The 24,546-nt window shown below is 32.9% G+C and overlaps 1 protein-coding gene, 2 long non-coding RNA genes and 1 pseudogene across 3 annotated transcripts in view; 2 read left to right on the forward strand and 2 right to left on the reverse strand.

Annotated features, from left to right (window-relative positions):
* Nucleotides 1-567: 567 nt before the first annotated feature.
* The window catches only part of LOC126928132 (uncharacterized), a 34,914-nt gene continuing 10,935 nt past the window's right edge, over nucleotides 568-24,546 (forward strand). The window contains exon 1 of the long non-coding RNA XR_007716339.1: nucleotides 568-1,651. This is a non-coding gene — a long non-coding RNA (uncharacterized LOC126928132). The remainder of the gene's footprint in view (nucleotides 1,652-24,546) is intronic.
* LOC126928129 (omega-amidase NIT2-like) lies at nucleotides 3,038-6,419 on the reverse strand (annotated as a pseudogene).
* Nucleotides 5,929-7,536, reverse strand: LOC126928130 (G-patch domain and KOW motifs-containing protein-like). Its single transcript, XM_050743999.1, has 2 exons — nucleotides 7,303-7,536; nucleotides 5,929-7,032 (listed from the first exon to the last, which is right to left on the reverse strand). Exons 1-2 carry the CDS (start codon nucleotides 7,519-7,521, stop codon nucleotides 6,508-6,510), a joined length of 744 nt encoding a protein of 247 aa, XP_050599956.1. The 5' UTR covers nucleotides 7,522-7,536; the 3' UTR covers nucleotides 5,929-6,507.
* Nucleotides 10,421-11,028, forward strand: LOC126928131 (uncharacterized). Its single transcript, XR_007716338.1, has 2 exons — nucleotides 10,421-10,569; nucleotides 10,686-11,028. It is a non-coding gene; the product is annotated as an uncharacterized LOC126928131 (long non-coding RNA).

The following is a 24,546-nucleotide window of genomic DNA, read 5'->3' on the forward strand; positions in this document are numbered from 1 at the left end:
CATCACGAGAAACGAAAGTTTCAGAAAACCCATTTTTTTTTTCTTTTTTTTTTTTTTGGTTCTATGTATCCAAGGTCGAGAATAAACTATGTGCACGTTTCTTGTATTCGTTTCTTGTATTTTTATGAGGAATTCAGTCTTTTTACGCCACAAGAGTCTCAACGTTTTCGTTTTCACGCCTACGTTACGCTCGTTAAACACGTTCCAACAAGACCATGAATAAGGGTAACAGCTTTAATGTTTTCACATGTGTTAATTTATTATTTTAGACCTTAAATATTTTATTTATAAAATCTTTATTTAAACAAGTTACCATTGTCGCTACAATAAATCAATGAATGAAATCAGTTTAAATTTAAAATATCATTTCATAATTTCTCGTCACTTGTATCTAAAAACAACAAAAAAACGGTGTACCCACATCGTGCGTAGACGGGAAATTAAAACAGTGGAGCTTAATTGAAACACTGATCATATTCCGCGATTGTAAAACAATAATAGAAAATCGTGTTTCTTTCGAAGGGTATGAAATTGTCAGGAGATTATGCCATAAATGAAATTGGAAACTGGCTGGTCAAAGGTATTAAACTCAATTAAACTGAACTGTGTTATATTGTACAAAGGCTAGAGAACTGCTACCAAATATCTGCTAGTTTAAAGGTGTCCCTTATAAATTATAATTATATTTCAAATTCAATCTCCTAATAATAAGTAAATTAATATTTTACCTAAAATCTGTGATATAGATAACAAAAATAAATTCTTTACATTATTCGTTAGTTTGCAATATAATTAGAATATTCTTTATTTTTATTTTCTGGTGTCTTTGTTATTCTTAAAAGATAAACTGCTTATTTACAAATTTAACACTGCATATGCTATTAATAAATCATTTTATATTTAATTTTGCAACCTTCAGTCATTGTTAAAACTTGTTGACAATACTGTCGGTTAATAGAAATTTCTAAAATCCCCTTGTTTCTATTCGATTAAAGGGTATATTGCAGAAACTATGTTAGCTACAGTGTTAGCTACAAATCACCTGTGTCACTCCGTTAAACTTATACACAATAGTATTGTTTCTTGTTTTCATTTAAAATAAAATATGTTATTGTAGGAATGAAGCAGAATGTTCAAATAATTGAAACAACTTTTTGTCCTATAACTAGTGCCTTTCATTTTAAAAATTAAAAAATTTTTAATCAACGATATTTGGAAGTTTCGATCTAAAATGACCAGGAATTGAAACAGAAAATATTTTGATGCCAATAAATACATATTCTTCACACATAAAACAAATATGAAAACAAAAATCGATGTATATGAATGAATTTTGAAATGGGGAGGAATTATATGATTATACCCATTCTCTGTTGCGTTTAATTGTTTCAATTGATGTCTCATGAGAATTTTCATCGAATTTTTTAGAGATCCTGGCTGTAAGGTCTTTTTAAAATTATAAGAACAGATTCAAACTATAACATTTGAAAACTTGTGCTTACAAAACTTACTTGTTTCTCATAATTATTTAAATGAATCTATTCGGCATTTTGAGTGACCGTCCCTTTATGGCTCGGACGGCACCTCTCCTTCCTTTGGGAAATTCCGAATTATCTGTCCTCCCCGAGCTGCAAACCTGATGACTTAGACAGTAGGGAAAAACATCAGGGAAAACCTCTGGCTAGAAAAGTACGATAGACGAACAAAATTTAACGGCTGATGGGGAGTATCAACAACATACAAGGACAATCATCAACAAAGTGTCGTACCGTGCGGGTGAAATACTGGAGTTTCAATAAGATCTTATAACCATCGAGTTCAGAACATCAAACTTTGTTTGCATAAAGCAAGTGTAAACAAAGTGTCAAATTACACTAACACTCGATCTATTAAATCCGTTCCACCTTGAGCGTTAATTCATTCGAGGTTCGTGGTATCGATCGATCGGTCGGACGTGCCCGCTGGCTCTTTAGTTGATGATTTGTAACAGAATCCTTGCATTAACACAGATTCTCAGAACACACAACTTCACCCAGCAGATATCGATTACAGTCAGTTGTCACTAACAATGCTTTTATCAACAATTTCTTTACCTGTTGATCCTCTGGAAGTTTTAACTATATTATATTCTCTAGGAACAGTAAGATTTTAATGATATAACTTTACTAATGAGATCTTAATGTCATAAACGGTATCGAAACTTCTTAATTAATGTCGTTATCGAAGAAGAGACTCGTAATCTTCTCAAACGAAGAGCACTTGATGTTTACAAGTAGAACTCGATATCTTAGTTTCTTAAAATGTGTTTCTGTGTTTACTTTCTAAATGTAAACTTTATTCAAAACGAGCCGTTCATTCGTTACAGGCCGTTAATAAAATTGCACTTTGCACAAAGGAATTGCCGTTAATAATTTAAGATTCTCTGCTCGTCGTACAGGGTATATATCGTAATTATTCACGACGATCGTAACGTTTAAGTCCAATTCGAGCTTAAAATCCCACGTGAGCTATACTACCACAATAGCCTGAATTTCTATTTGTTCGTTTACTGCCTGTTCGTACTCGGAGCATCCGTTGTAAATTACAGCAAAATCTTCTAATGTGTTCCAGAATATGTCTTCATGGAATTTTAATAATTTATTAAATCTATAGATAACAAATGTAAAACTTACTAATTTATAATTAATATAAAATAAGAGAGCACGAAACTTCCTATTTTATGGACATATTAAATATTTGTAAAAAATTCTGTATCATTAGTATCACTTTAATTACTTTAAAGGATATAATCCCATAAAGCCGTGACCCCTGAAAGAATCGATGTTCACGCGTGACAAATTGGCGTCGTATGAAAGTTCCGGTATGAACGTTACTAGAGCTGATACCAGCTAGGGGCACAGGTATATGTTCTGGGTTCATTATATATTTATAAAGGGCTGCCGACTCAACGAGTGGTCCGGGTAAATTTAAATTGTAAATAGACAGAGATTTCAAGTAAAAGCCTGGATAAGAGCGGATATGGTATGAGAGTCTGTGGTGGAAAGAGGAACAGGCTGCTTTTATTTGTAAAGTTTGAATTTCCTCGATATCGAAGGTGTTTAAGCCGCAAGTGTGTTTCATGTTAATCGTTCGTGTTAATTCATTCGAGACCGAGATTTTATTGTAATACGATTCCTGGGTGTCAGTACGATCTGAATGTTTTGTTAGAATGATACTGTGCTTTTCTCTCTCTGGAATATTCTTTTCATATTTTAATTTTAAGTCGATGACAATCTTAAATTTTATGCCTCATGTTTTTAAAATATAAAATTATATACTATGTTATACTATAATATATTATGTACAGTTATATATATTATGCCTACTGATTGATATGAATTTCTTTCGGTCTCGAATGCGTTAAAACGGAGCGCAAAGAAGTCGAAATTACTTATTGTAATTGGTAAAACATCGTGAAAGGCAGACAGATACAAGAAAGAAGTTAAACTATAAATTATATTTGCGACATTGTTATGTTTTTGCTTTCTTTAAGCCTTTCATCAAGACAGCCGATCTATAAATATTAATCGACCAATTTCTCTAAGCTTGTAACTTCAAATTAATGTTTATATATATAAAGAGTTACGTATTAATCTATCTAAATATTTAAAAAGATGTTTAATGTTATAAATGATGGATATTAAAGATGTTCAAAAGAACGTAGTCTTCGCGTGTTCTTTATCATATCCCTGATCAAAGACATTCCAATATTATTACAATATCCAATTACATATTGATACACAAGATATACAGATTATTATTTATAACATTTTGGTTTTCTTAATTGAGTTATTCATTTAGTACAAATGATAAGTAATTAGTAATAAGTCATAAAAAAAAAAAAAAAAAAAAAAAACGGTATTGTAGTAGAAATATTATAAGAAAACATTTTCTGTTTCAGTGTAGAGTTACTCCTTTTTATAGACAGTGTCGTACAAATCCGTACGTCTTTGAGAAAATGTAGGTATCTGAGCCCTTACTTCCTCAACAACTTTCAAATCTGAGAGAAAAGAAAAACATACGAAGTAATAAGTAATGCTTGCTAATAAATTCAACAAATACAGAGGGAGCCGGCAAAATCGATGAACCAACGAGACTAAAAGTTAATTACATCATGGATTTCTCGCTTTTAATGTTAAGCTGGAAATTACCGATATCGGTGACCACCATATTTTCCTGAGTTTCCAAATCATAAAGGATTTTCCCCCAGGGATTTGTCAACTGTGTATGTCCCCATGCGACATAACTTGCTGAAGGAACACGAGCCGGTGATATACAGGCGACGTATAATTGATTGTCATTCGCTCTGGAACGCTGAAGTAATGACCAGTGCAGTGGTCCAGTGGTCATATTGAATGCCGCCGGATATATCAGCATTTGGCAACCTAACACAGAGAAATGGGAAATACGAGACCACTGAATTTTAGTTAACTTTGTAGCTGCACAGTCCATATTCCATAATTTATGAATATGCGAGAACAGTCCTCTTGTCGTGCTTCTAATTCTTTTATTTATTTCATTTTCAGCGAATATACTGGTTTTTTAAATTAAGCTCCTTTTTATACAGAGTTACAGATTATATTGATTATATTTTATATAGAATATATTTAAGAAAGATAGTTACTTTCATGCTAGTTAAGTATTGTTCGATTAAGCTACTGTACCTTTGTTCCGATAAATGCGTGCCATTTCCTCGAATCTGATATCATAGCAAATGCCAATACCTATTTTGCAGCCCTTCACATCAAACATTGTTAGGGAATTACCAGGACTGAGTGAATCACTCTCTCGGAAAGTAATCTTGTTGGGAATGTCGATGTCGAATAGATGTACCTAATAACATAAAAATATAGTTGCTAACTCTATTGCTGTAACTTTTGTAATTTAACATCAATGTTACGAACTTCTAAACTTTAATTGTTTTTTATTTAATAACTGACAGCGTTTTTATCACTTTCTTTTATTAAAAAGTTTTATCATTTAATAATATTTGAGAAGGAATATTTTTTAAGAAAAAATAAGTTTTTTCCTATGTGAAAAATTTATATTACAAAACAAATGTATTGTACAAAAATTTATATATTATATTACGACAAAAATGTATGTTTCTCGTATCAAAACGTATTTTATAAACCTATAACATATTTTTTAAATTATAGAATTGGTTATAGTACACGTATGTACATATGCATATTCCTAAATTATTCCTAGATAGAGTCACTTTCTCCACCCCAATATTTTCAATTTCAAAGCCACATGGAGGTATATTATTTACCTTCCGGTGTTTTGCTATCAAAGTTCCATCGGGACCCCAAATAGTACAGGTATTGTACAATTTATCGCCCTCTATTTCAGGTATCGTACCACCAACTACATAAATGCTGTTTTCCTTAGCTGCCTTCGATAAAGCAACGCTCGTTTCACCGTTTCATCAGGAATACTCTCGGCGTATTTTGGAAACTATTCTGCATTGCAATATTTCAATTAATGAAAAATAACTGTCCTTTGTTCCAACCATAAATTAGGTTGAAATGTTTGTCAATTTTTTATTTTTTAAATTATTAAAATAACTAAATTTTATATTTAGATTTACTTAAATATATAATTACTTAGATAATAGTACATATAATAAATTGTTTCTACAGGTTCAAGATGAAAAATGAATATTTAGAAATGTTTAATTACAATCATGCTATTTGGGTCAGTACCAGTGACTTGTTACTTAACGACTTTGCTAGTACTTTTTGAAACATAAAGTTAGATTTTAACTAACTTTAATTTTTAACTATTATAGGTGGAATTATAAATACAAAATAATTGATAATACTAGTTTATAAGTATCTAATTATTAGTATCTTAAAAAATATATTTATACAAAAATCACGATAATCATAAAAATGGGGAAATTCTATATTCTCGAGTCAATTCACAATCTTTATGGAAGTATGAACGTTAAGGTAATTTGTCTACTTTTACTTTTTTCTATATAGTTGTTATACATATAATAAATTATTAGAAAAAGAAACAAATTATTACGTATTCCATATGGTGAATTAAAGCATTCAGGAAGAGCGATAATATCAGCATTATGCTCTTTCGCGCTTGAAATGTAGGAAACTGCCCGCTCTACATTTTTGCTTTTTACTTCATTTACTTGAAGTTGTACCAACGCCAAGCGAAATGCTAAAATGTTGGAAAAGTTAAATACACTCGGTTATATATTTCCCATACTTTTTATTTATAAATACTTTATACATAGTGAATACTTACTCGACATCGTTCGCACTACTTGTTTAACGATGTTCGTAAGTATCATAATGTTCTTTGAGGTTATGTATGGTATTACTCGATATCAACATTACGTAAGCAATACGCGGGGATTTTTAATAATTATTGATAAAGTTTAGGACATTAACTTTGATGTAATTGTAAACATTATTACATATTATAATTAAATGTAATTTTCAGTTAAGGGTAAGAAAAGAAATATACTTTTGTAAAAATACACTTTATTATAAAATCTGTATAAATAAAATTGTACAATTTATCTTGAAAGTAAAATGACCGAATACGTTCCTGGAAAATATTACTGCCTACTAAATGATCGAGATCTTGATCTTTCTCGTCGTCTCGTTTTTTACTTGATCTTTCAGACGAGCAATCGTACTTCTTACGTTTCTTTGACTTCTTCAATCTTTTTAATTTATAAGAATCATTACTATTAGAGTTACTTCTTTCTCTCCGTCTCTTCTTTTCAGAATCACTATCGCTGTCATCATTAGATTCGGAGCGCCTTTTTCGTCTTTCTGATTTTTTATCCCCCACTTTATCATACTTGTTCTTATTGTGCATCGTACTTCCGATTTTCTTTCTTTTATTACTACTTTTGTTCTTCACCGTCTTCGGGGTCAGGGGACATTGATCTTTTTCTATCCATCTTTTGCTTGAGTCCCTTGGATTCCTTGTCCTTATATTCCTCATACTTTTTTGTATCTGAAATTAACCCCATAAAATACTGAAATCTAAAACCTCTACATTTATCATATTTTATATAAAGATAGAAGGGACCTTTAAAAAATTGCATGCAACAACACACTTACAGGTACTCTTGAATTAGTTTTTCTACATGTCCGATTATGTCTTTATATGTATATGTCAATTCAAATTTATTTTCTTAAATGTCCCTTAATGAAAAACTAACACTTCATATTAACTTTGAACTTTTGAGTTCTTAGAATATTCTGATTTAGTCACTGGCTGTACCATAAATTCATTTACAGATATTATATTTCCACCAAGAGCTAGTTTTATTATGAGCCTTCCTGCATCATCATCGAATCCTTCTATTTGACCATAATTATTACTTTGTTCTCCAGCTATAATTTTCACAAATGTTCCTTTCTCGATTTTAACTTCTTCCTCTTCTTTTTTGAAATCTGTATTTTTCTTCTGCAATGCTACTTTGTCTGCTCCAAGACCCATACCTTTTGGTCGTAATTCTGTATGACAGCTGCTACTAATCTGTAATAGTTAGAATAAACGATTGTGAAATAAAAAATGATGTTCTCTGTTTACTTTCCAATAAGTGATGTATTAAATACATATAATTAATTTAATCCAGAGTAAAATTCATACTTTTCATTTCAACCAATTCCCTTTCCTGGTTGCCATCCCATTCCCCTTAACATTGCTACACCAAAAGCATCAATAGGAATTTTTTCATAATCTTCTAACGTAGACTGAAAAATACAAAACGATATTTATAATATGCAAATGTAATACATCTGTGCATTGCACATCAATATGTTGATAACGTACCTGTTCTTTGCCTCTTAATGATTCATCTTCTACTAAAGGTAAAGTTAAATCATTTGTTTTAGTTTCATATTTATTCTTTGACTTAAGTTCCCCAATGATTTCTTTAGTCGCTTGCTCTTCTAAAGTAACAACTTTATTTTCACTATCTTCAACTGGCTCTTTCTTTATTGATATTATTGGCGATGTTTTTCCATTAGATAGCTTTGATTTTGCCTCGTTAACACTAGCGTCTCCTACCTTTTCCTTATCTGCCTTCGGAAGGAAAATGTCTGCATCTATTTTATTAAGAATTCTATCATGCCAGGTTTTTGAACCTAGTAATGGAATAATTAGAGGTTCATCTTTTTTTTCTTCCTCATTGAAATAAAAAAATTGTTTTCAAATATATATATTCCGCTATTGGTGATTTTTATAGGTTAGGTTGAGGTTATATGTTTCTTGATTATAAATTTTACTTTTTGAACTCACCCTATTACTTTAATACCTTTCTCATCAAGGCATTCAATGTAATCAACTTTCTTTTTTTCTTGTGGAATAGCATTTTTTAACACAGGTTTCTTAATAGATTTCGCAAAACCGAAGGAAATCTTCTTTCCTTCTTCTGCCATTTATTTGTTATTTTAACACTGACTTATAGATCAATACACATGTATATACTAGACATAAAGATTGATGTCACTTGAATCTACGTACATGAATCTGATATCTTATTATACTTTATTAATCTACTCAAAATTACTTGCACATTACTAAAATTTCATTCCGACAATGTATCAAGCGTCTGAATAAGTGACATTAAAGTAAACATATATCAAAGAGGAAATAAGAAGAACTGACGCCCTATGGTTTTCTATGTTACAGAGCTAGTGCTGCATCATACGGCCAAATGCCGAAGGTGGCTTATGCTAGTATATACCTGCCTATACGTTTCAATGAGAAAATCGATATTATGTGTTCATGTGAAAATTCACATTTCCCTAGGAGCTGTATTTTGATAGATTTAAGCTTCTAATGGAGCATTTTAAACGTATAGAGTATACTATGAAGTAGATAGTAGTGCGGATCATTTTATATTCATAGAAAGTTTGAATGTATAGAAATGTACAAAATGCTCATGATATGCAAAAATATGCAAAATATTCAAAGTAAACCAATCATCAAAAAGTTTAGAAGGTGAAACAAATTTCTTTAATAACACCTAGATTAATTTTTATTTGTTAACAATCCCATATATAACCATAGCTTTCGCCCGGCGCATATACGCGCCCATACATGCGTTAATAAGATAAAAGGAAATAAAAGACAGATTATCGATAAAATACACTAACACATATGTAATACGTGGAGATATTACCACTCAGATTACACATATTATATATTATAAGGGAAGATGTATACCACGTATACATATATGTAGAACGAACATTTCAAACTTGTTTATAACGCGTGCGCACACATACATGCACGCACACGAACAATTTTTCGAACGATAATTATATTAATAATTTATAACCATTTATATTTTTATATTTTTATATTTTTATATTTTTATATTTTTATATGATAAGCATTTATATTTTTTAAAATATGTTCTTATGGCATACATATTTATTCCACGCTTCATATCTATCCACATCCGTAACTGTAGGTGACATTGTTTTTTAACAATTTTGCTATTATTTCATAATTCTTTAATTCATATTTCAAAGTCGTAACAGATGTTTCTTTTTTTTTTTTTTTTTTTTCAAGTTTTTCCCATATTGGACTTATTTCGAGCAGCCATGCTTGCTTACAAAGCAATTTTATATCCACGCAAGAATATTTTTCAGTAGATTTTATTATGTGGTTTACAATATCCATATTCTCTAATAACTGGTTGCTAAGGTATAATTTGAACATACCAAGTCGAGTAACTTCATTTGGTAATGATACGTATATTTTCTTTTCAAGGCATCTGCGTAAAGCTGCATCAATGTCCCTAATAATATATTTACAATAAATATTATTGTTCTGTTATATTAATAATAACAAAGGAATATTCCGCACAACACAATAATTAAGATTAAGATAATGAATAATTATGATATTAAGATATTTTCTACTTAGAAAACATTGAAATAGCGTGATATACATAGCAAGGGCAATTAGTTGCAGCCAAAAGAACTACATTAGAATTTTCGTTAGATACTAATCCATCCAATCTAGAAAGAAGTTCTGATCTGAATCTCTTTGCAGGTTCAGACAATGTACAGTTTACTCCTTTATTTGTGCCTATCCAGTCAATCTCGTCGATAAAAATAATTGTAGGCGAAAAATTATAGGCAAGTTCAAATAAAACCTGTTCAGTTTAACAAATGTATTAATGTAACTATTCTATTTATATATGATTATTATTATATATGATATATTCCAGAATCTCTTCTTCATAGACAAAGGAAATCAACTTACACGGATATACTTCTCGGAATCACCTCTCCATTTGCTCACCAATGAGCTGGCCGTTATGTTAAAAAAGGTGCATTGACATTCCAGGGAGAAAATGGGCCTTTAAAAAAGATAAGGTACTTGAGGAGATACACAATGGCCTCCTTAATAGCAGATTTACATTCCTCTAGGCCTACGATGTTGTCCCAATATACATTTAATTTTGTCAGTATGATTTCCTACGACAATACAAAGATGAAATGGCGCATAATCTCCGTATTAATTTCCGTAAGTGTTATGTAATTCGTTATTTAAAGCTTTACTGAAATCAGTATTTACAATACGTATATTAATCGAAAATAACTTACGCATGAAATGTCTTCAATAATCTTCCATAATTCCAGATTGTCTATATAAAGCTTCTGAGCCTATTTTGATATCTTTGATTGCGTGGATTGTTCCATTAAGATGTTAAATAGCTCTCCTCTTCTGATGAAGATTCATCGCTTTCATTGGCGAAAATTGATGTCACTGTCATTGCGAGATTAATATCATCCGTAGCATCACCCCTCATCTTCTGTTGTGCATTCCTCCCTTTCACAGACCCAGATACAGACTCACTTCTCGTTTGTTTGCTAACAGATTTGACACGTTTTACTACTTCTTCAAAGATTGAATGATATTGTAATCGATACGTTGAATACGTTGAGAACGTTGAATAGTGTTAAATAATTTAAATTCTTACACTTTGTTCGCATTTGTCATTTCCCTCGTCTTTATTTCCTTTTCAGTTATTTTCTTGCACAATATAGGATATTTTTGGAATTTCATCTTGTAATAATTTTCATATTCTGTAAGAATAATTTCCAAATCGACGTTGTCGCAGACTCGATATTTCCGAGGTAGACGAGCTTCCCGGATTAATACATCGCTAATGTCTACATATCTAAAAAATATAATTTTTAATTCATTGAACAAATTTTATGCTATGAGTACACACTATACGATAATCATCAATTAACTGTTTTATTTCTAGGTAAGACAGACAAAAAGAATGTACTGTCTATTTATTATTATATAAATCCTCGGCGATAATTTTTTGCCTTCTGCCTTTTAATTTCTAATTTTTAAAGTTTGAATTTAAATATATTTTCATTTATAACTAGTTAATCTACGTTATCGATTGAGTTACTCTATAACTACTGAGTTACCGATGTCGATTTTCAAATTTTGGTTCCTTCCCCTCTTTCCGCACTAATTTCTATTTCGATTGGTCGCCGATATTATTCGAAAAAATTGCAACTAAGAAGATATCTAAATATATACACATAATATAAATATATAAACATAATTTTGTTATCTACTATCTTGATACGTGCAAAGATAAATCTTAATGATATATAATACAGCGTAAATGGTTATAAATAATTAATTATTGACAATAATTATAAGAATTATCGAAAGAAAAAATCATAGATACTATGTGCGAGTGTAAAATATCACAAAAAATGAACAACAATTGTGAAAAACGCAATATGGCAAATCAATGACAAAACACACTCATGACTGTCATGGAAGTTCCAAAGTCTTTTCGCAAATTATGAGATATCTTATTTGTGGTACCTTGCAGCGATAAATCACCGTTCATTGTAATAGTTTTAAATGTGATAATGATATCCTTGTATTGACTATCGTTTTTCGATAGTTACGAGAATTTTCGTTTATTACTTTGAGACAATCCGTCACTTCCTTTCTCTTATAAAGTTTCCCTTCAACTCCGTTGAAAACTGAGCATCAAACAGGAGACGAACGATTTGTTGTCATGGCAATGTTAGTTCACACGTAAGCAGGGTGCGAATATAATGATGGAATAGTCGAATCCTGTCTACTGTATAGTAAGATGGATGCGACATGGAAATAGAAAGAGAAGGCTGTATATAAGCATTTTCTGTCCTTGTTTAATCAGGCATGCACACTAGTGGACACTGACGGCGCTCGTTTACCGTTGTTACACATTTCCGGTACAAGTACGCGGGCATTAGAGAAGGACGGAACGGTCTCTCTCTTTACCCCTATATCGCGTTTTTAGTTCGCTCACGCGCTCTGTACTTATATCTATTACATTTCCACCATAAGCAGCGGCCGTGCAGTGACTTACAAAAGTTTCGAACTCGCGGACGTTTAATCACGTTCCCTACTCCGAAGGGGTAAGTACAAAGTTGCTCGTCTCAGTACTCTTGTTAGAAGTTTTATCATCTTTTTCATTTCGTGGCTACAAGTTTCCCAGGAAATTCTTATCGTTTTACAAGGGCTGTGGGACACAGTGACGTCAGCTATCGATCATATACGCGAATTTGTTGTAAATTAATTAGGAGAATATCTGGAGTTGTTTATCGTTGCCAGCTGTAAAATATTAGAATTTTTCATTCATAATTGTCATATTTTCGACTCTTCCGTTGCCAAGACCATCTTGAAAGATTTTTGGTATGTTCCATCACCCTTGTTAAAAGTGTGCCCATTGGTTAGCTATATTGATTTTAAAAACCAATACGTATATCAAGTTTATTATTTAACAGAAACAAAGAAATTCGTTTTATTAACGAATTTTCGATGTTTCTTCTCAATTTCCTTTAGCATCGAACGAAGAACATTATTTGATCAAACGTTTCATCGTTCAGATTATATTTCGTTTAAAAAGATTGAAATTGATATTGAGATAAAATCAAAAAGTATCCGTTGTTCTCGAACATTCTAGTATTCCTTCGCCGCCCGGGAGAAAGACAGGTATGAAGAAAGAGGATATTTTTTTTTATTAACTTTTTAATATTGATATTTCGACAAATATTGACGTGTGCAGTGAGAAAATCGAGTGAAATTTTCAATAATATCGTTTTAATAATTTGTGAAACGAATTAGTTTGGTTTTTTCCATTTTTATTAGTTTCCGTCAGTGCTGATTGACGCGCCACTCCAGTTTCCATTTCCGTTTCTCGAAATTTCCTACGTCCTTGGTCTTTGGGACTCTTTGCCCAGGTAACTGCATTGCTTCTGGGTACGTCTCACCGTTCGGGTCTCTCGAGCTTTCGGTGTCAGTTGTTACCGTTGAAGGAAGAGAAGCTAGTGACGGATATTATCGGATAAATCGTTTATTCTGGAAAAGTTCGAGTAAGTTCGTTCTGTTTGAATAAATCAAGACATAGATCAATTTTTATCGTATCATCGTGATTCGCCATGTCGTACGTTTGGTTTCGGGATACCATATGTTTTTAATTTGGTACTTTTAATTTGACATTTTACGCCTATAATCGTGACAGGAAGATACTTTCAGTGAATTATAAATATTTTAAATTATAAATTATAAATATTTGTTATAAATTACAATCATACTACGGGGAAAAGTGAAACATATGTTTTCTTGTGGAACGATTCATGTGATAGTAAATTATTCGAAGCATAATAATGCAATTATTTCTGTGTTATTGCTTTATCGAAGCATAATAAAGCATTAAACATCTATACGGTAACATTTACGGACGAATATTGGGGTAATATTATCGCGTCGCTTTAATCTGGCATTTAATGCTTTGATTGCGGTCTTTGAAATGGCATCACAGATGCTGGTATAATATCACACGAAAAAGGAAGGACCACCAAGTGCACCAGTGCGTTGCAGCCATCGGGGGTGGCTTTGACGCCGGTGCCGAGGAGAGGCGCAGAACGTGTTCGATCGACCCGCGAACGCAGCCCGTGCTCGTACTGCGACAGAGTTCGTTTCAGTTAGTCTCAGTCGCTGTTTGCCCGTCGACAGCGTATAGTCGCGCCGGCCAACGATTATTTTTTTCTTTTTTTGTTTCTCGATAATTCTCTCGCAACGTTCTATACGTACACGTTCTATACGTACACCATCAGTTTATCGCGTGATCATTGTTCCCGCTTCCCCTACCTTTTGTCACGTCCTTCAAAGAAGATTTCCCTTCAGTTTTTTGTTGTTTGGGGAAAATTCATCGCTCGGACACATGGATTTATCGACACGACGGTTTATCGAGGCATCAGCGTGATGTACTTTTCAAGTTTCATATTTTCTCTATGATACTTTCTAAGGAGAATTTAGAATTCGAAAGATATCAATTTCCAGGAAATATAGGTCTTTATGAGACCATCGATAGGTTTGAATTTAATTAACTCTCTTATAATTGGTATTTCAATTTTTTAATTCCTTAAATTTAGCTTTCTTTAGACGATATAACGCGGGCATTTTATGATATATCCAATATATTCGTATATATTTTACTTTATACATTCGATAAATTTCCTTGGTTGGCCGGCCTGCAACCCACATACGGCACTTAATAAAAATTTGTTTCGTTAGAGGTCGGTGTTTGTTCATCTTCGTCATAAAAATGTCATGACGTCATATCATATCACAAGGGTTCTTCTGAAAGCTAGATATTCGATAACAAGATTAATGGTCTTCGGTAGCTTGCAATGTCAAGCTTTGAACTGGCGGGATCGCCTTGCTGTCAAATCGCCATTCAGCAGCGACCATATTCTTTAACTACGTTCAAGACGTATATCACGCTACAGGAACCATCAAAGGAGGATAATTGCAAGTTAGTTGCCCCTTAGAAACGAGACAGTTGGTTGTTACTTGTTATCCGTAGTTGGTAGTTGTTCTCCTTAGTCGCCACATATTATAAAGACGACATTCATAGTCACCAGTTGCCTTCGCTAATAGTTTCTTGTTGTCTGTAGTTAGTTCTCGTCATCGCTATGTATTCCATCAACCACGTAAAATTTAACATATAGGATTTTATTCTTTTTTATTCTTTCTGTAGGAAGATTCTTTAAGTAATATGAATTTAAGTAACTATTTTATGATACAATAAAGTGGAAAAACGATTATTTTACGTAACGTAATGTTTTAAAGAACATTGAATTTAAAGGATTCAGATAGATATCTTAAACGTAATTAAACCCTCCATATCGTAACAAATTAAAAGAAATTGCGCAAGAAAGTACAAATACATTTAATGCATAAAACATATATTTAAAATCCAAATGTAGGCGTTGACGCGTGCGTGCTACATGTTCGAAACGTTCGTTACATCCGCGATAAAATTTGTAACGACGAAGAAGCTTAACATATGGTGTGCTTCAAGACGATAGTAAAAAGTGTTGGCGGATTTTTCGAAATTTCTTCCATTCTTAATAAAAATATATTGTATAAATATAGTAAGATTTTTCAAATTTAAATAGTTATAATGATTTGAAACTTTACAATCGTACGGTTCTGTTTTATCCTTTGAATATACCTGTCATTTTCATATCTCCTTTTAACTAAACTAAATATTTGGAAATCCTATAATTTGTACACTTCTATTTGTGAATAAGATCGATGAAATTAACGCGTAACTATGCTTTCAATAATGGCTTCGATGTATTGCTCACCATTATGGCGGATTAACGTCTCTAAGTGATCGACCTTAATCACTAAATGGCAGCCGCGATTCAGTGGTAGAGCCTTACACATGACGGACATTGCAAGCGCTTGTAAGACGTCTATCGTGAAACGTTTCCAATAGCATCGATTACGACGACGGTGAAATCCGAATAGAAATATATATCGCGTATCGCTTCAGTCTGACATGTCTTAAAATAGAATCACAATTTTTCGTTCTTAAATAAAAAAAAAAAAAAAAAATAAGAAAAAAGAAAAAAAAGTCTATAAAAATTATATGCAAATAAAATAGATAAATGGATAAATGGTTGTACAAATTTATAAAACAGATATTACAAATATACGTAAATAAATTATATATTTATAAGTTGTTTGTTTAAATATCTGTTTGTTTAAATAAATAAAAGGGATATTTACGACTTACAATGAACGTAGTCCTGTTTTTAGTTTTAAACAAAGCAAAAACGGATAACAACTTTTTAAAATGTAAAACTCAACGCAACAGTGGTTTGTTTTAATTAATCAATAACGTTCAAAGTTAATTAATTTAGAGTGGTTTGTACATTTTGTATGCTCGCCGTATTTTAACGTTTGATGTGTAACGTTTGATGTAGTACTTGATGCCCGAAAAATCGAAAAATAATTAAATTTGATCGTTTCGTCGAATTTACAAGTGTGTATATTCGTGTGAAATCCTATGTGCTTGTGTATGCTGATGTGAAAGGCGGTAATATATTTTTCTTTTTTCGATTATTGTTGTCAACTTTTGTGTGGAATAAATCAATTCCGTGAATAGAAGTGCAATCAATACAGCTTACTATGAAATGATAGCACAACAACAGTACATATCGCCATTGACGTCAGCTTCACAAAATTTCTCGAGTATCGAGGTCGTCCATTTGGGTTAAGAATTTATTTCCAAAATGCCACAAGCACGAATATCTTATGGAAATCCACTGTATTTCCACTGTAATTTTTAATAATCAGATTCCATATTGTATGCTACGATTCGAGGAAAATCCGCAGCTAATTATTATCTTTGCTGCCTTTAAATACCATAAATAGTCGTCCGTAAATTTTAAAAGATTTTCTGTGCCATACTTATATTGTGTATTTTAGTCTTAAGGTGCGGGTCGTGTTCAATTAATCGAAAGTGATGAAACTGTAATGGGTCACGATAGTCAAATATTAAAAATGGTCTCGTTGGCTACATTTAAAATCTTTACGAGATATATATGCATAGTACGTTGCTACTAGCAACGGGTAGCGATGAGCAATAGAGAACAGTACCTTCCTTATCTCGTCGTGATTATGTACATACCAGTAATGCACAGTACTCGTACTGAATATCTTACAACATCTACATAGATTTTCAGATTTGTTTCGAATATTACCAGCATAACCATGATAGTAGAATTCTGTTACAGTATTAATTCTATAGTGCCGTTATGCATAATACAGCCCTAAAATGTTTCTACAAATATACGAATATTTTCGTCAGCTACTATATTCCAACCATGGCTTATTATGAAAGGAAATATATAACGAAATTACTTGTTTTTTTAGACTAAATTAGTTTAATTTGAATAATTTTAGTAATTGTGTAGGATCGAACAACAACTTATCATTAGCTTCACTCGAGACTTGATTGCACGTAGCAACGTAATTGCGTTGGAACTGAGGGTAGAAAACAATGTCAACCGTTAGACGCGTCTGTCTGGCGAATGTGTAACGCGTGAATAATAGATGGCGGCAATCACGTGAACCCTACTTATAGCTGTTTCGGCTTATATCGTAGCATTCAACCTAGGGTAAAACGATAGGGATCATTAGAAGTTGAAAGGCCGGCTGATCAGCCTCATTTTGTTCCATTTTTTAATCAAGCGATGAATCGACAAATTGTACAGATTTCGATGGTTATCACAGTTCTCTGGGAATTTTCAAGCGCGGTTCGTCGAATTTAGTCGGATTGGCTACAGACTCTTTTACGAGCAGCTTGAAACTCGATCTAGTTTCGAGAAAATGAAAAATTCGTTTTATCTCTTTGCTTCCCTGTTCCTTCCTTCCTCTTTTTTTTTGCTTTTTACATTGCGTTAAGACCGGCTAAATAATATTGATTGCCATGGACGTTGGCTGGTTCAAAATCACTGACATCGACGATAACAAAAGTAAGTTTGATGATCATTTATCTGAGCCGGTGTTATTCGACTTGAGCTCTGCACATTTGTTAATATTATTCTAGTAGGGATGAGATACTACAAATTTTAAATAACTTCGATTAAAATTATATTATAAAAATTATATTACATTAACGTTTAGAAGTCAATAAAGTGGAAAGAATTACGCGAGATAATGTAAATATAAATTACATTACAAGGAAACAATACGGCTAGGTAATTTGAAACATTCTGGCTAAAATTGCATTCTTTCAAAGTTAGGACGTACAGTATTTACAAAGCAGATTAAGTATCAAATGGGGTACTTAAGAAAATTCATGTTATCATTCTTTAGTAAACATTTTCAGGTTATAGCCTTCTGCAAAAGCTGCTTTTCGTTACGTTAACGTATTCATTATTAATATTAATCATATTGTTCTTATCTCCTAGGGGCATAACAATCCATTTTTATATTGTGTTAAAGCTAAATTTCTATTATATTTTCGCAAAATTTTCTTTCGTTTTATAGAGAAATGATAGATACACAGCATTTTTTGTTTTATGTTATTTTATATTAAATTGGAGAAAGGTGGATCGCACATAATTGAATAAAATAATATAATGCAAAAAATATCGTACATCTATCATTTCTTTATAAACCGAAAGAAACTTTTGGAACAACCTAATATTTCTCTCCAACGACACTTCTACGATGTTAAAATATTTGATAAAAATATTTGATAAAAATATTAAGAAATTCTAATATTGATTTAAACGTATCGATTTATTTACTTTTCGCTGCCAGAAATTGTTAATTATGATTTCCACTTGAAAGCGTATTTCATATTATGAGGATAAATGATCAAATTCATCTCTAATATACACGTTAGAGAGTCATTTATAGCTGCAATCCTGTTTACCGCTCATATTCCTGGAACTCGATAATTCACTAGGCGATTGCTTTAACCGTGCAGAATACATCCATAAATAATTAATCGCCATTAATATTCCATCGACTTTTGAAAATCCCTGATGTGATCTATTTCACGTGATGAGAATACGTGTAAAGTGAGGTTATTGCTTGATTATCTTTAGTCGAATAAATCGAGTGATTCAAATTATAATGCGGAAGAAAGTCAAAACTATGTATATTATTTTTTTCAATTTTTATGTATCATTTGACGGAAGGAAATTTCGTAAGTAAGGTTCACCTTCTTTAATGTCAATGATTTTGACATATGTTATTAAGCTCCAAATTCTAAGCAATCTTCTATATATATATATATATATATATGTAGTATCTTAATGGGTCTTAGAGGAAAGGACAAGTAATGATGTTTTGATTTAATAAATAATGTTCGAAGCAACGAAATGATTACGATGCTGTCGTACGTCTTATTCTCATAGACGGCTTCCGACTTCCCGATTCACACTCTTCCGCTTCTACACTCGCTCGCTCTCGCTTCTCAAGTCACACTCTGCACACCTTTTGCATCCGTCTTCTCCGGCTTCTCAACTAACACTGCCTTTAGCGTCTCTTTGTCTTTTCCCGTCCTATCGGACACGTGTCCCGAAACGCCCGTGGCCAGAGTCACGCAGGCCCTTTCCACGAAACTATCCACTTAAAAAGAACCGACGACACATTGATGTACCCGACGATGCCGCGGCTCTCGCGGCATTGTTTATGGTTCGGCAGATATCTTAGGCCTTTTGTCCACGATACTACATATATAACATACGTATAATAGCCAAAGTTCAACTGCCAAGTATACGCAAAGCTTTTATTTTCAATTTATGCGACACCACTATGTTTCATGAATTTATTTGCTAACGGTATTGAAACAAATAACAAGCAGAGGACGAACTATCCGTGAACTGTTTTGCCAACGAGTACGCTTCCAATATTTTCTGTTTGAGAAAACACACTTGTTGCTGTTGCAACTCCAAATATTTTTACAGCCGACGTTTTTGCCATGAATCATCGGCTAACATATAAAATAGAGAAAAGCCATAGTTGATTGTAATGGAAATTTAGAAAACCTGAAACTCGATATAGAAGGGAAAAATAAAGGAAAGGAAGGGAGAGATAATTGGAAGCTTGGGGCCAGGTTTAATTCACTGAAACCGGGCTGCTTGTGTCATCACGAAACAGAATTGCCAGTACGTCATTTCTGTGCTCCCGTCCTCGTAAAAACGGTTTCACTCGTTAAGAAAAAACGAATAGGCGGTGAAGAGAGAAAAAAGCAGACAGAGAGCGCTTTTAAAAAGCTGACGAAGCGTGCGTTGCCACAACGAGACACACGGTGCTATTTGTCGTTTTAAATTGCGCCGCAACTTGTTTTTCAGATCTTTGCTAGAGACACGTGAAAACACGTTGGAAGTATATTTCTTGTTTTTGTGGAATTTAGCTGGAAAATAAAAAATAACGTAAAACATGTACTTACGACTTACAGAGTAATTGAATGTATACACTATAATAACCAGCGATTTAAGGCTTTAAAAGATCGAAAAAAAAGAAAAGAAAAGAAGAAAGATAATATGTTGTGGCAGTCTAACTCGATCTAAGGAAATAGAGAGGGAGGGGGTTGGGGGGGGGCAAAGCTTGTTAATCTGGAAAGAATACAAGCATCAATTTCAAGCACTTATAGAGAATCAAGCGGGCTTGTTAAGGTCGTAAGTTGGACAATTATCCCGTGTTAGGTTCAATCAGCTTAGTCCTACACAAAATTGATCGAATCATGTGAAAACAAATGTATTCTGATTTTTGTCGCAGATATTTCTGGTCTACGCACTCCAGTGCCCACAAAGCAGTTATTGAAACAGCTGATTTTCGCCTATTCTAGAGCGACAACATCCCCTGATCTTTTACAACCATGAAGGACCTGTACTCGAAAATACTTGCAATTCTCATCTGCTTGCAGGTTATTTTCGTCACTTTCTTCCCGTCAGGGGCTGGTAAGTTGATACTGATTAATTATACCATCGAAATTCTATATAATGGCTACAAAAAATATTTGCATCATTACCCTCATTTCCTAACGAAGCGCGTTTTTTTACCAAGTTTTATATTTCATTTCATAGTATCAAATCTCTGTAGTTACACGAAAGTATTAAATGATAGGAAACTTGATATACACGAATTTAATTAATTAATAAGTTAGTCGATATACAGCCATTATTATTTCATGTGAAATATTACAACGTCAAAAACTTAACGTTCTTGTACGTACAGTATTAATCACAAATTGTAAGAATGTTTACTGATAAGCAAAATAGATAATATGGAAAACGCAGACCTATGGAAAGAGAATTCCTGACATTAGACAGGAATACGCGATTGCACGAAATATTTTATGGTATGTCTGACATGGAGAATATATGCGGCGAAGTACGAAAAATTCATCCTGAGATATGTATACGACCTACGCGGTACGGGACGTGTTATAAATGGTTTTCGCCACTCAGCCGTATTTGAATTTGTGAACACGATCGAACAAATGACGCGACAATTATTAATTGCCGTCTCTGCCTTAGTAACGATTCGCGTTGGAACGAGGTCGAATCGTTCCGATTCCACGCGCGATTAACAAATAATTACAGTGGACATCAATTACTTGGATGACCTTCGTCATTTCAGCTTAAAACGATTAATTTGATCAAACCAACCAATTATTTCAATTAATACAATCTGCACTTTAAATTCGCACGTCTTGTGTATACACACCGGGCCAGAGAAAAGTTTTCATTCGTTCGAGTAGAACCTTCGTAGTCCTTGAGGACGCGTGTCGCTTCTCGTGCACCTAAAGTTTCGCTCAAATTAACCGATTTATTTGAATTCGAGCGAGTGAAAACCTCTTTGTCACCGTGAGTTTGTTACTTAATTGATACTCTTAGATGCCCTTTGCTTTCAATCTCTTACATCCATTCTTAATTAGTCAAGTCGTTTGACTTTTGACAAGTATTTTGAAACCATTTTACTAACACGAACCTACTTTTTTACTTGAGATTATCCGCTATTTTTATTCAAATGTATATGTACGTATATACACTTTTGAATTTTAAACGAACCTTCTATTATACCTATATCCTTTAAGTGCCGTTTTAAGTTTCAAGAGACTTTAACTCGGATAGCTCGACTTGGAGTTCTAACGTATACTGTAAAGCACACTTGCGAAGTAAAACAGCAAACACGATATAAAAATTTTTTGCCCATGTAAGAAATCGAATAACCTATTTCAACGGTGCTTTAATCTCATCGATGAAGCATCGATGCAACGAAGGAGCATCGTGATAGCCGCAATGCGGATCCGTTGAACAAAAATTTCCTGGTACGGTCGTTTTCGTAATGTTATTAACCGTTTTAGTGTCGGATGTTTCAAGACTCCGTATCGGTTTGTGCTGTGCAGCGCGATAGCGCTTCGTTTATTTATTTGCGAGTAGTACCGATCGACGCGATCGCACTGCCCTTTTTCATCCTGTTTTTTTCATCGAAATATACCGTTCGACGTGCTCGCGCTTCATTTCATCGGTTATACTGGAAGCGTTACAACAAACACTCAAAAGTTTGCGAAATATTTATGCTCTGCGTTTCGTTTGTGTGATAACATTCTATAATGCAGGATTTGGTTTTCCGATTCAAGAGGTAATTTTTTATATTGGTTTTTTTTTTTATTCGGTTTATGATTATTTGAAAAACGAGTAATTACGAGAGGAAACTCTGATATGACTCGCGACGAGCACGCTTGAGCGCGTTGCGAATTAATGATCGTGACCATACATCGTGGCACAATTTACCACGGTACGCGAATAGAGTGATCACGCTGCGTGGCGTTAAAACGGTTAGCGTAACTGCGCGTACGATTGTCGAGTGACAAAGATATTGACGCTGGTAATCGTTTTCAGTGCATTTAGGAGGAAACTGTACTGATTTCGAAGGACGATCTGTCTTACATGGACAGATGTATGTGCCGGGACCTTGGATTTGCATACACTGCATATGTTACAATTCGAAGTCAACATCTTGCGGGCGTCTCCGCTGTTCAATTCCTGCGGTAAGTATATGCTCATTCTAAGAGCAACCAGCTTAACACAACCATGAGAAACTAAAGTACACCGTTAACGCTTGCATGCTGGTCGTTAAAACACATGCTGCGCGAATAGGGTACACACAGCGATTCATTTAACTCGCCTTGAATTAGTTTTAGAAAGACAAACATGGACAGGGATAATTTTTGTCACGAGTCGTTTAATTTATTCGTTCATTAGAACGAATTAATTTACACCTGCTGAGATCGCGATTGATGCGACAAATTCGAAATCTTGTTCCATATAAATATTTTTAAACAAGCACGTCGTAAGCTTTGTATATTTTTTAATCGCAACGAAACTGTTCAGAGAAATGCTGAAATTATTAATTATAAAAGGAGATTTCTACGCATCGTTGTAAAAGTGTCAGGGAAAATATTCGTGAAACAGTTACGTTGTTACAAGTTCTACAAGAAGAAATATCGAAAATCACGTTCCACTTATTCAGTTGCACGTGTAAAAGGTATCTTGCGTTCGCGCAAAAAATCTCTGAAGGATACATGCTTTATAATAATTGGAGTGTCGAAGTTGTTACACGGATCGGCGTACACGTACCTTTTAATGAAACTAGGTTACTCATTCGTTATTCGTTCCTAATTTTCAGCTTCACGATTTTTACGCAATAAAATTTTATACACCTGTTCGGTTTATAAATGATTCAATTCAAATTTAACAGAATTAAAGTTGAAATAATCATTTGTACTTCATTAAAAGGTTCTTTCAGCATCTCGTTTCAATATTTTTATTGGTAATATTTTGTTGATCGTTATATTTAAATGGAGTTTTTCAAAGGAGAGACATTTTAAGGTAGGAAATGGACATACATTTATAATAAGAATTCAGAAGAAAGAATATTTCATACAGAAAGAAATATTCCGTATGTATAAATAACTACGCTATGAATTTTATATGTATCGGATATTCCTTCTGGTTAATGTATCTGATGTTTTTTCACGCGAGATAGCGTATATTTGCATCTATATGTCTCTTCGTTTCTCAGTAGTAAAACTTAGCATTCATGCGGCTGATAAGTAGTTACGCACTGACAACGAGAAACATAAAATGAGTAAGAAGCATGAGACATTCTATAGGAAAAATAAACTTGTTTTTATCTTTCATTGCATATTCGTCAGAATATTGTTAATAAATATTTAAGTTAAGATTTCAGTTGAAATAAATACATAGGATTAGACATTTATTTATATATATATCTATGAACGCATTTGACATAAAATTTTGATAACGACTAAAATTATATATTCTGATATTAAATTAATTTAGTGAGAATAAAAAACTAATTTTTTTAAACAAGATTTTGTATAAAGTTATATTTATTAGGAAAAGTTCGTTCATCCCTTTATAATATGATAGGATTAGACTCATAGCTGTGTAAATCATTTCATGGAATAGTATATGTGTGCGTGTGTGTTCTAAGTTTTTACTATAAAAATGCTAAATGTACTAGGAGACGTTTTTAAAAATTCATACATTTTTCTTCATCAAACATATCAATCGTTATATTGAAAAGTTAATTATCTATTATTTGTTTCGAGCTGCACATTGATTG

This window comes from Bombus affinis, unplaced genomic scaffold (assembly GCF_024516045.1).
Source record: "Bombus affinis isolate iyBomAffi1 unplaced genomic scaffold, iyBomAffi1.2 ctg00000598.1, whole genome shotgun sequence".
NCBI classification, from domain to species: domain Eukaryota; kingdom Metazoa; phylum Arthropoda; class Insecta; order Hymenoptera; family Apidae; genus Bombus; species Bombus affinis.

Coding starts and splice junctions, on each gene's coding strand:
- LOC126928130 (XM_050743999.1), bottom strand. CDS start 7,521: ATGGGTCTTGGAGCAGACAAAGTAGCATTGCAGAAGAAAAATACAGAT. Junction 7,033..7,302: donor TATCTGTAAATGAATTTATG/GTACAGCCAGTG, acceptor GGTTAATTTCAG/ATACAAAAAAGTATGAGGAA.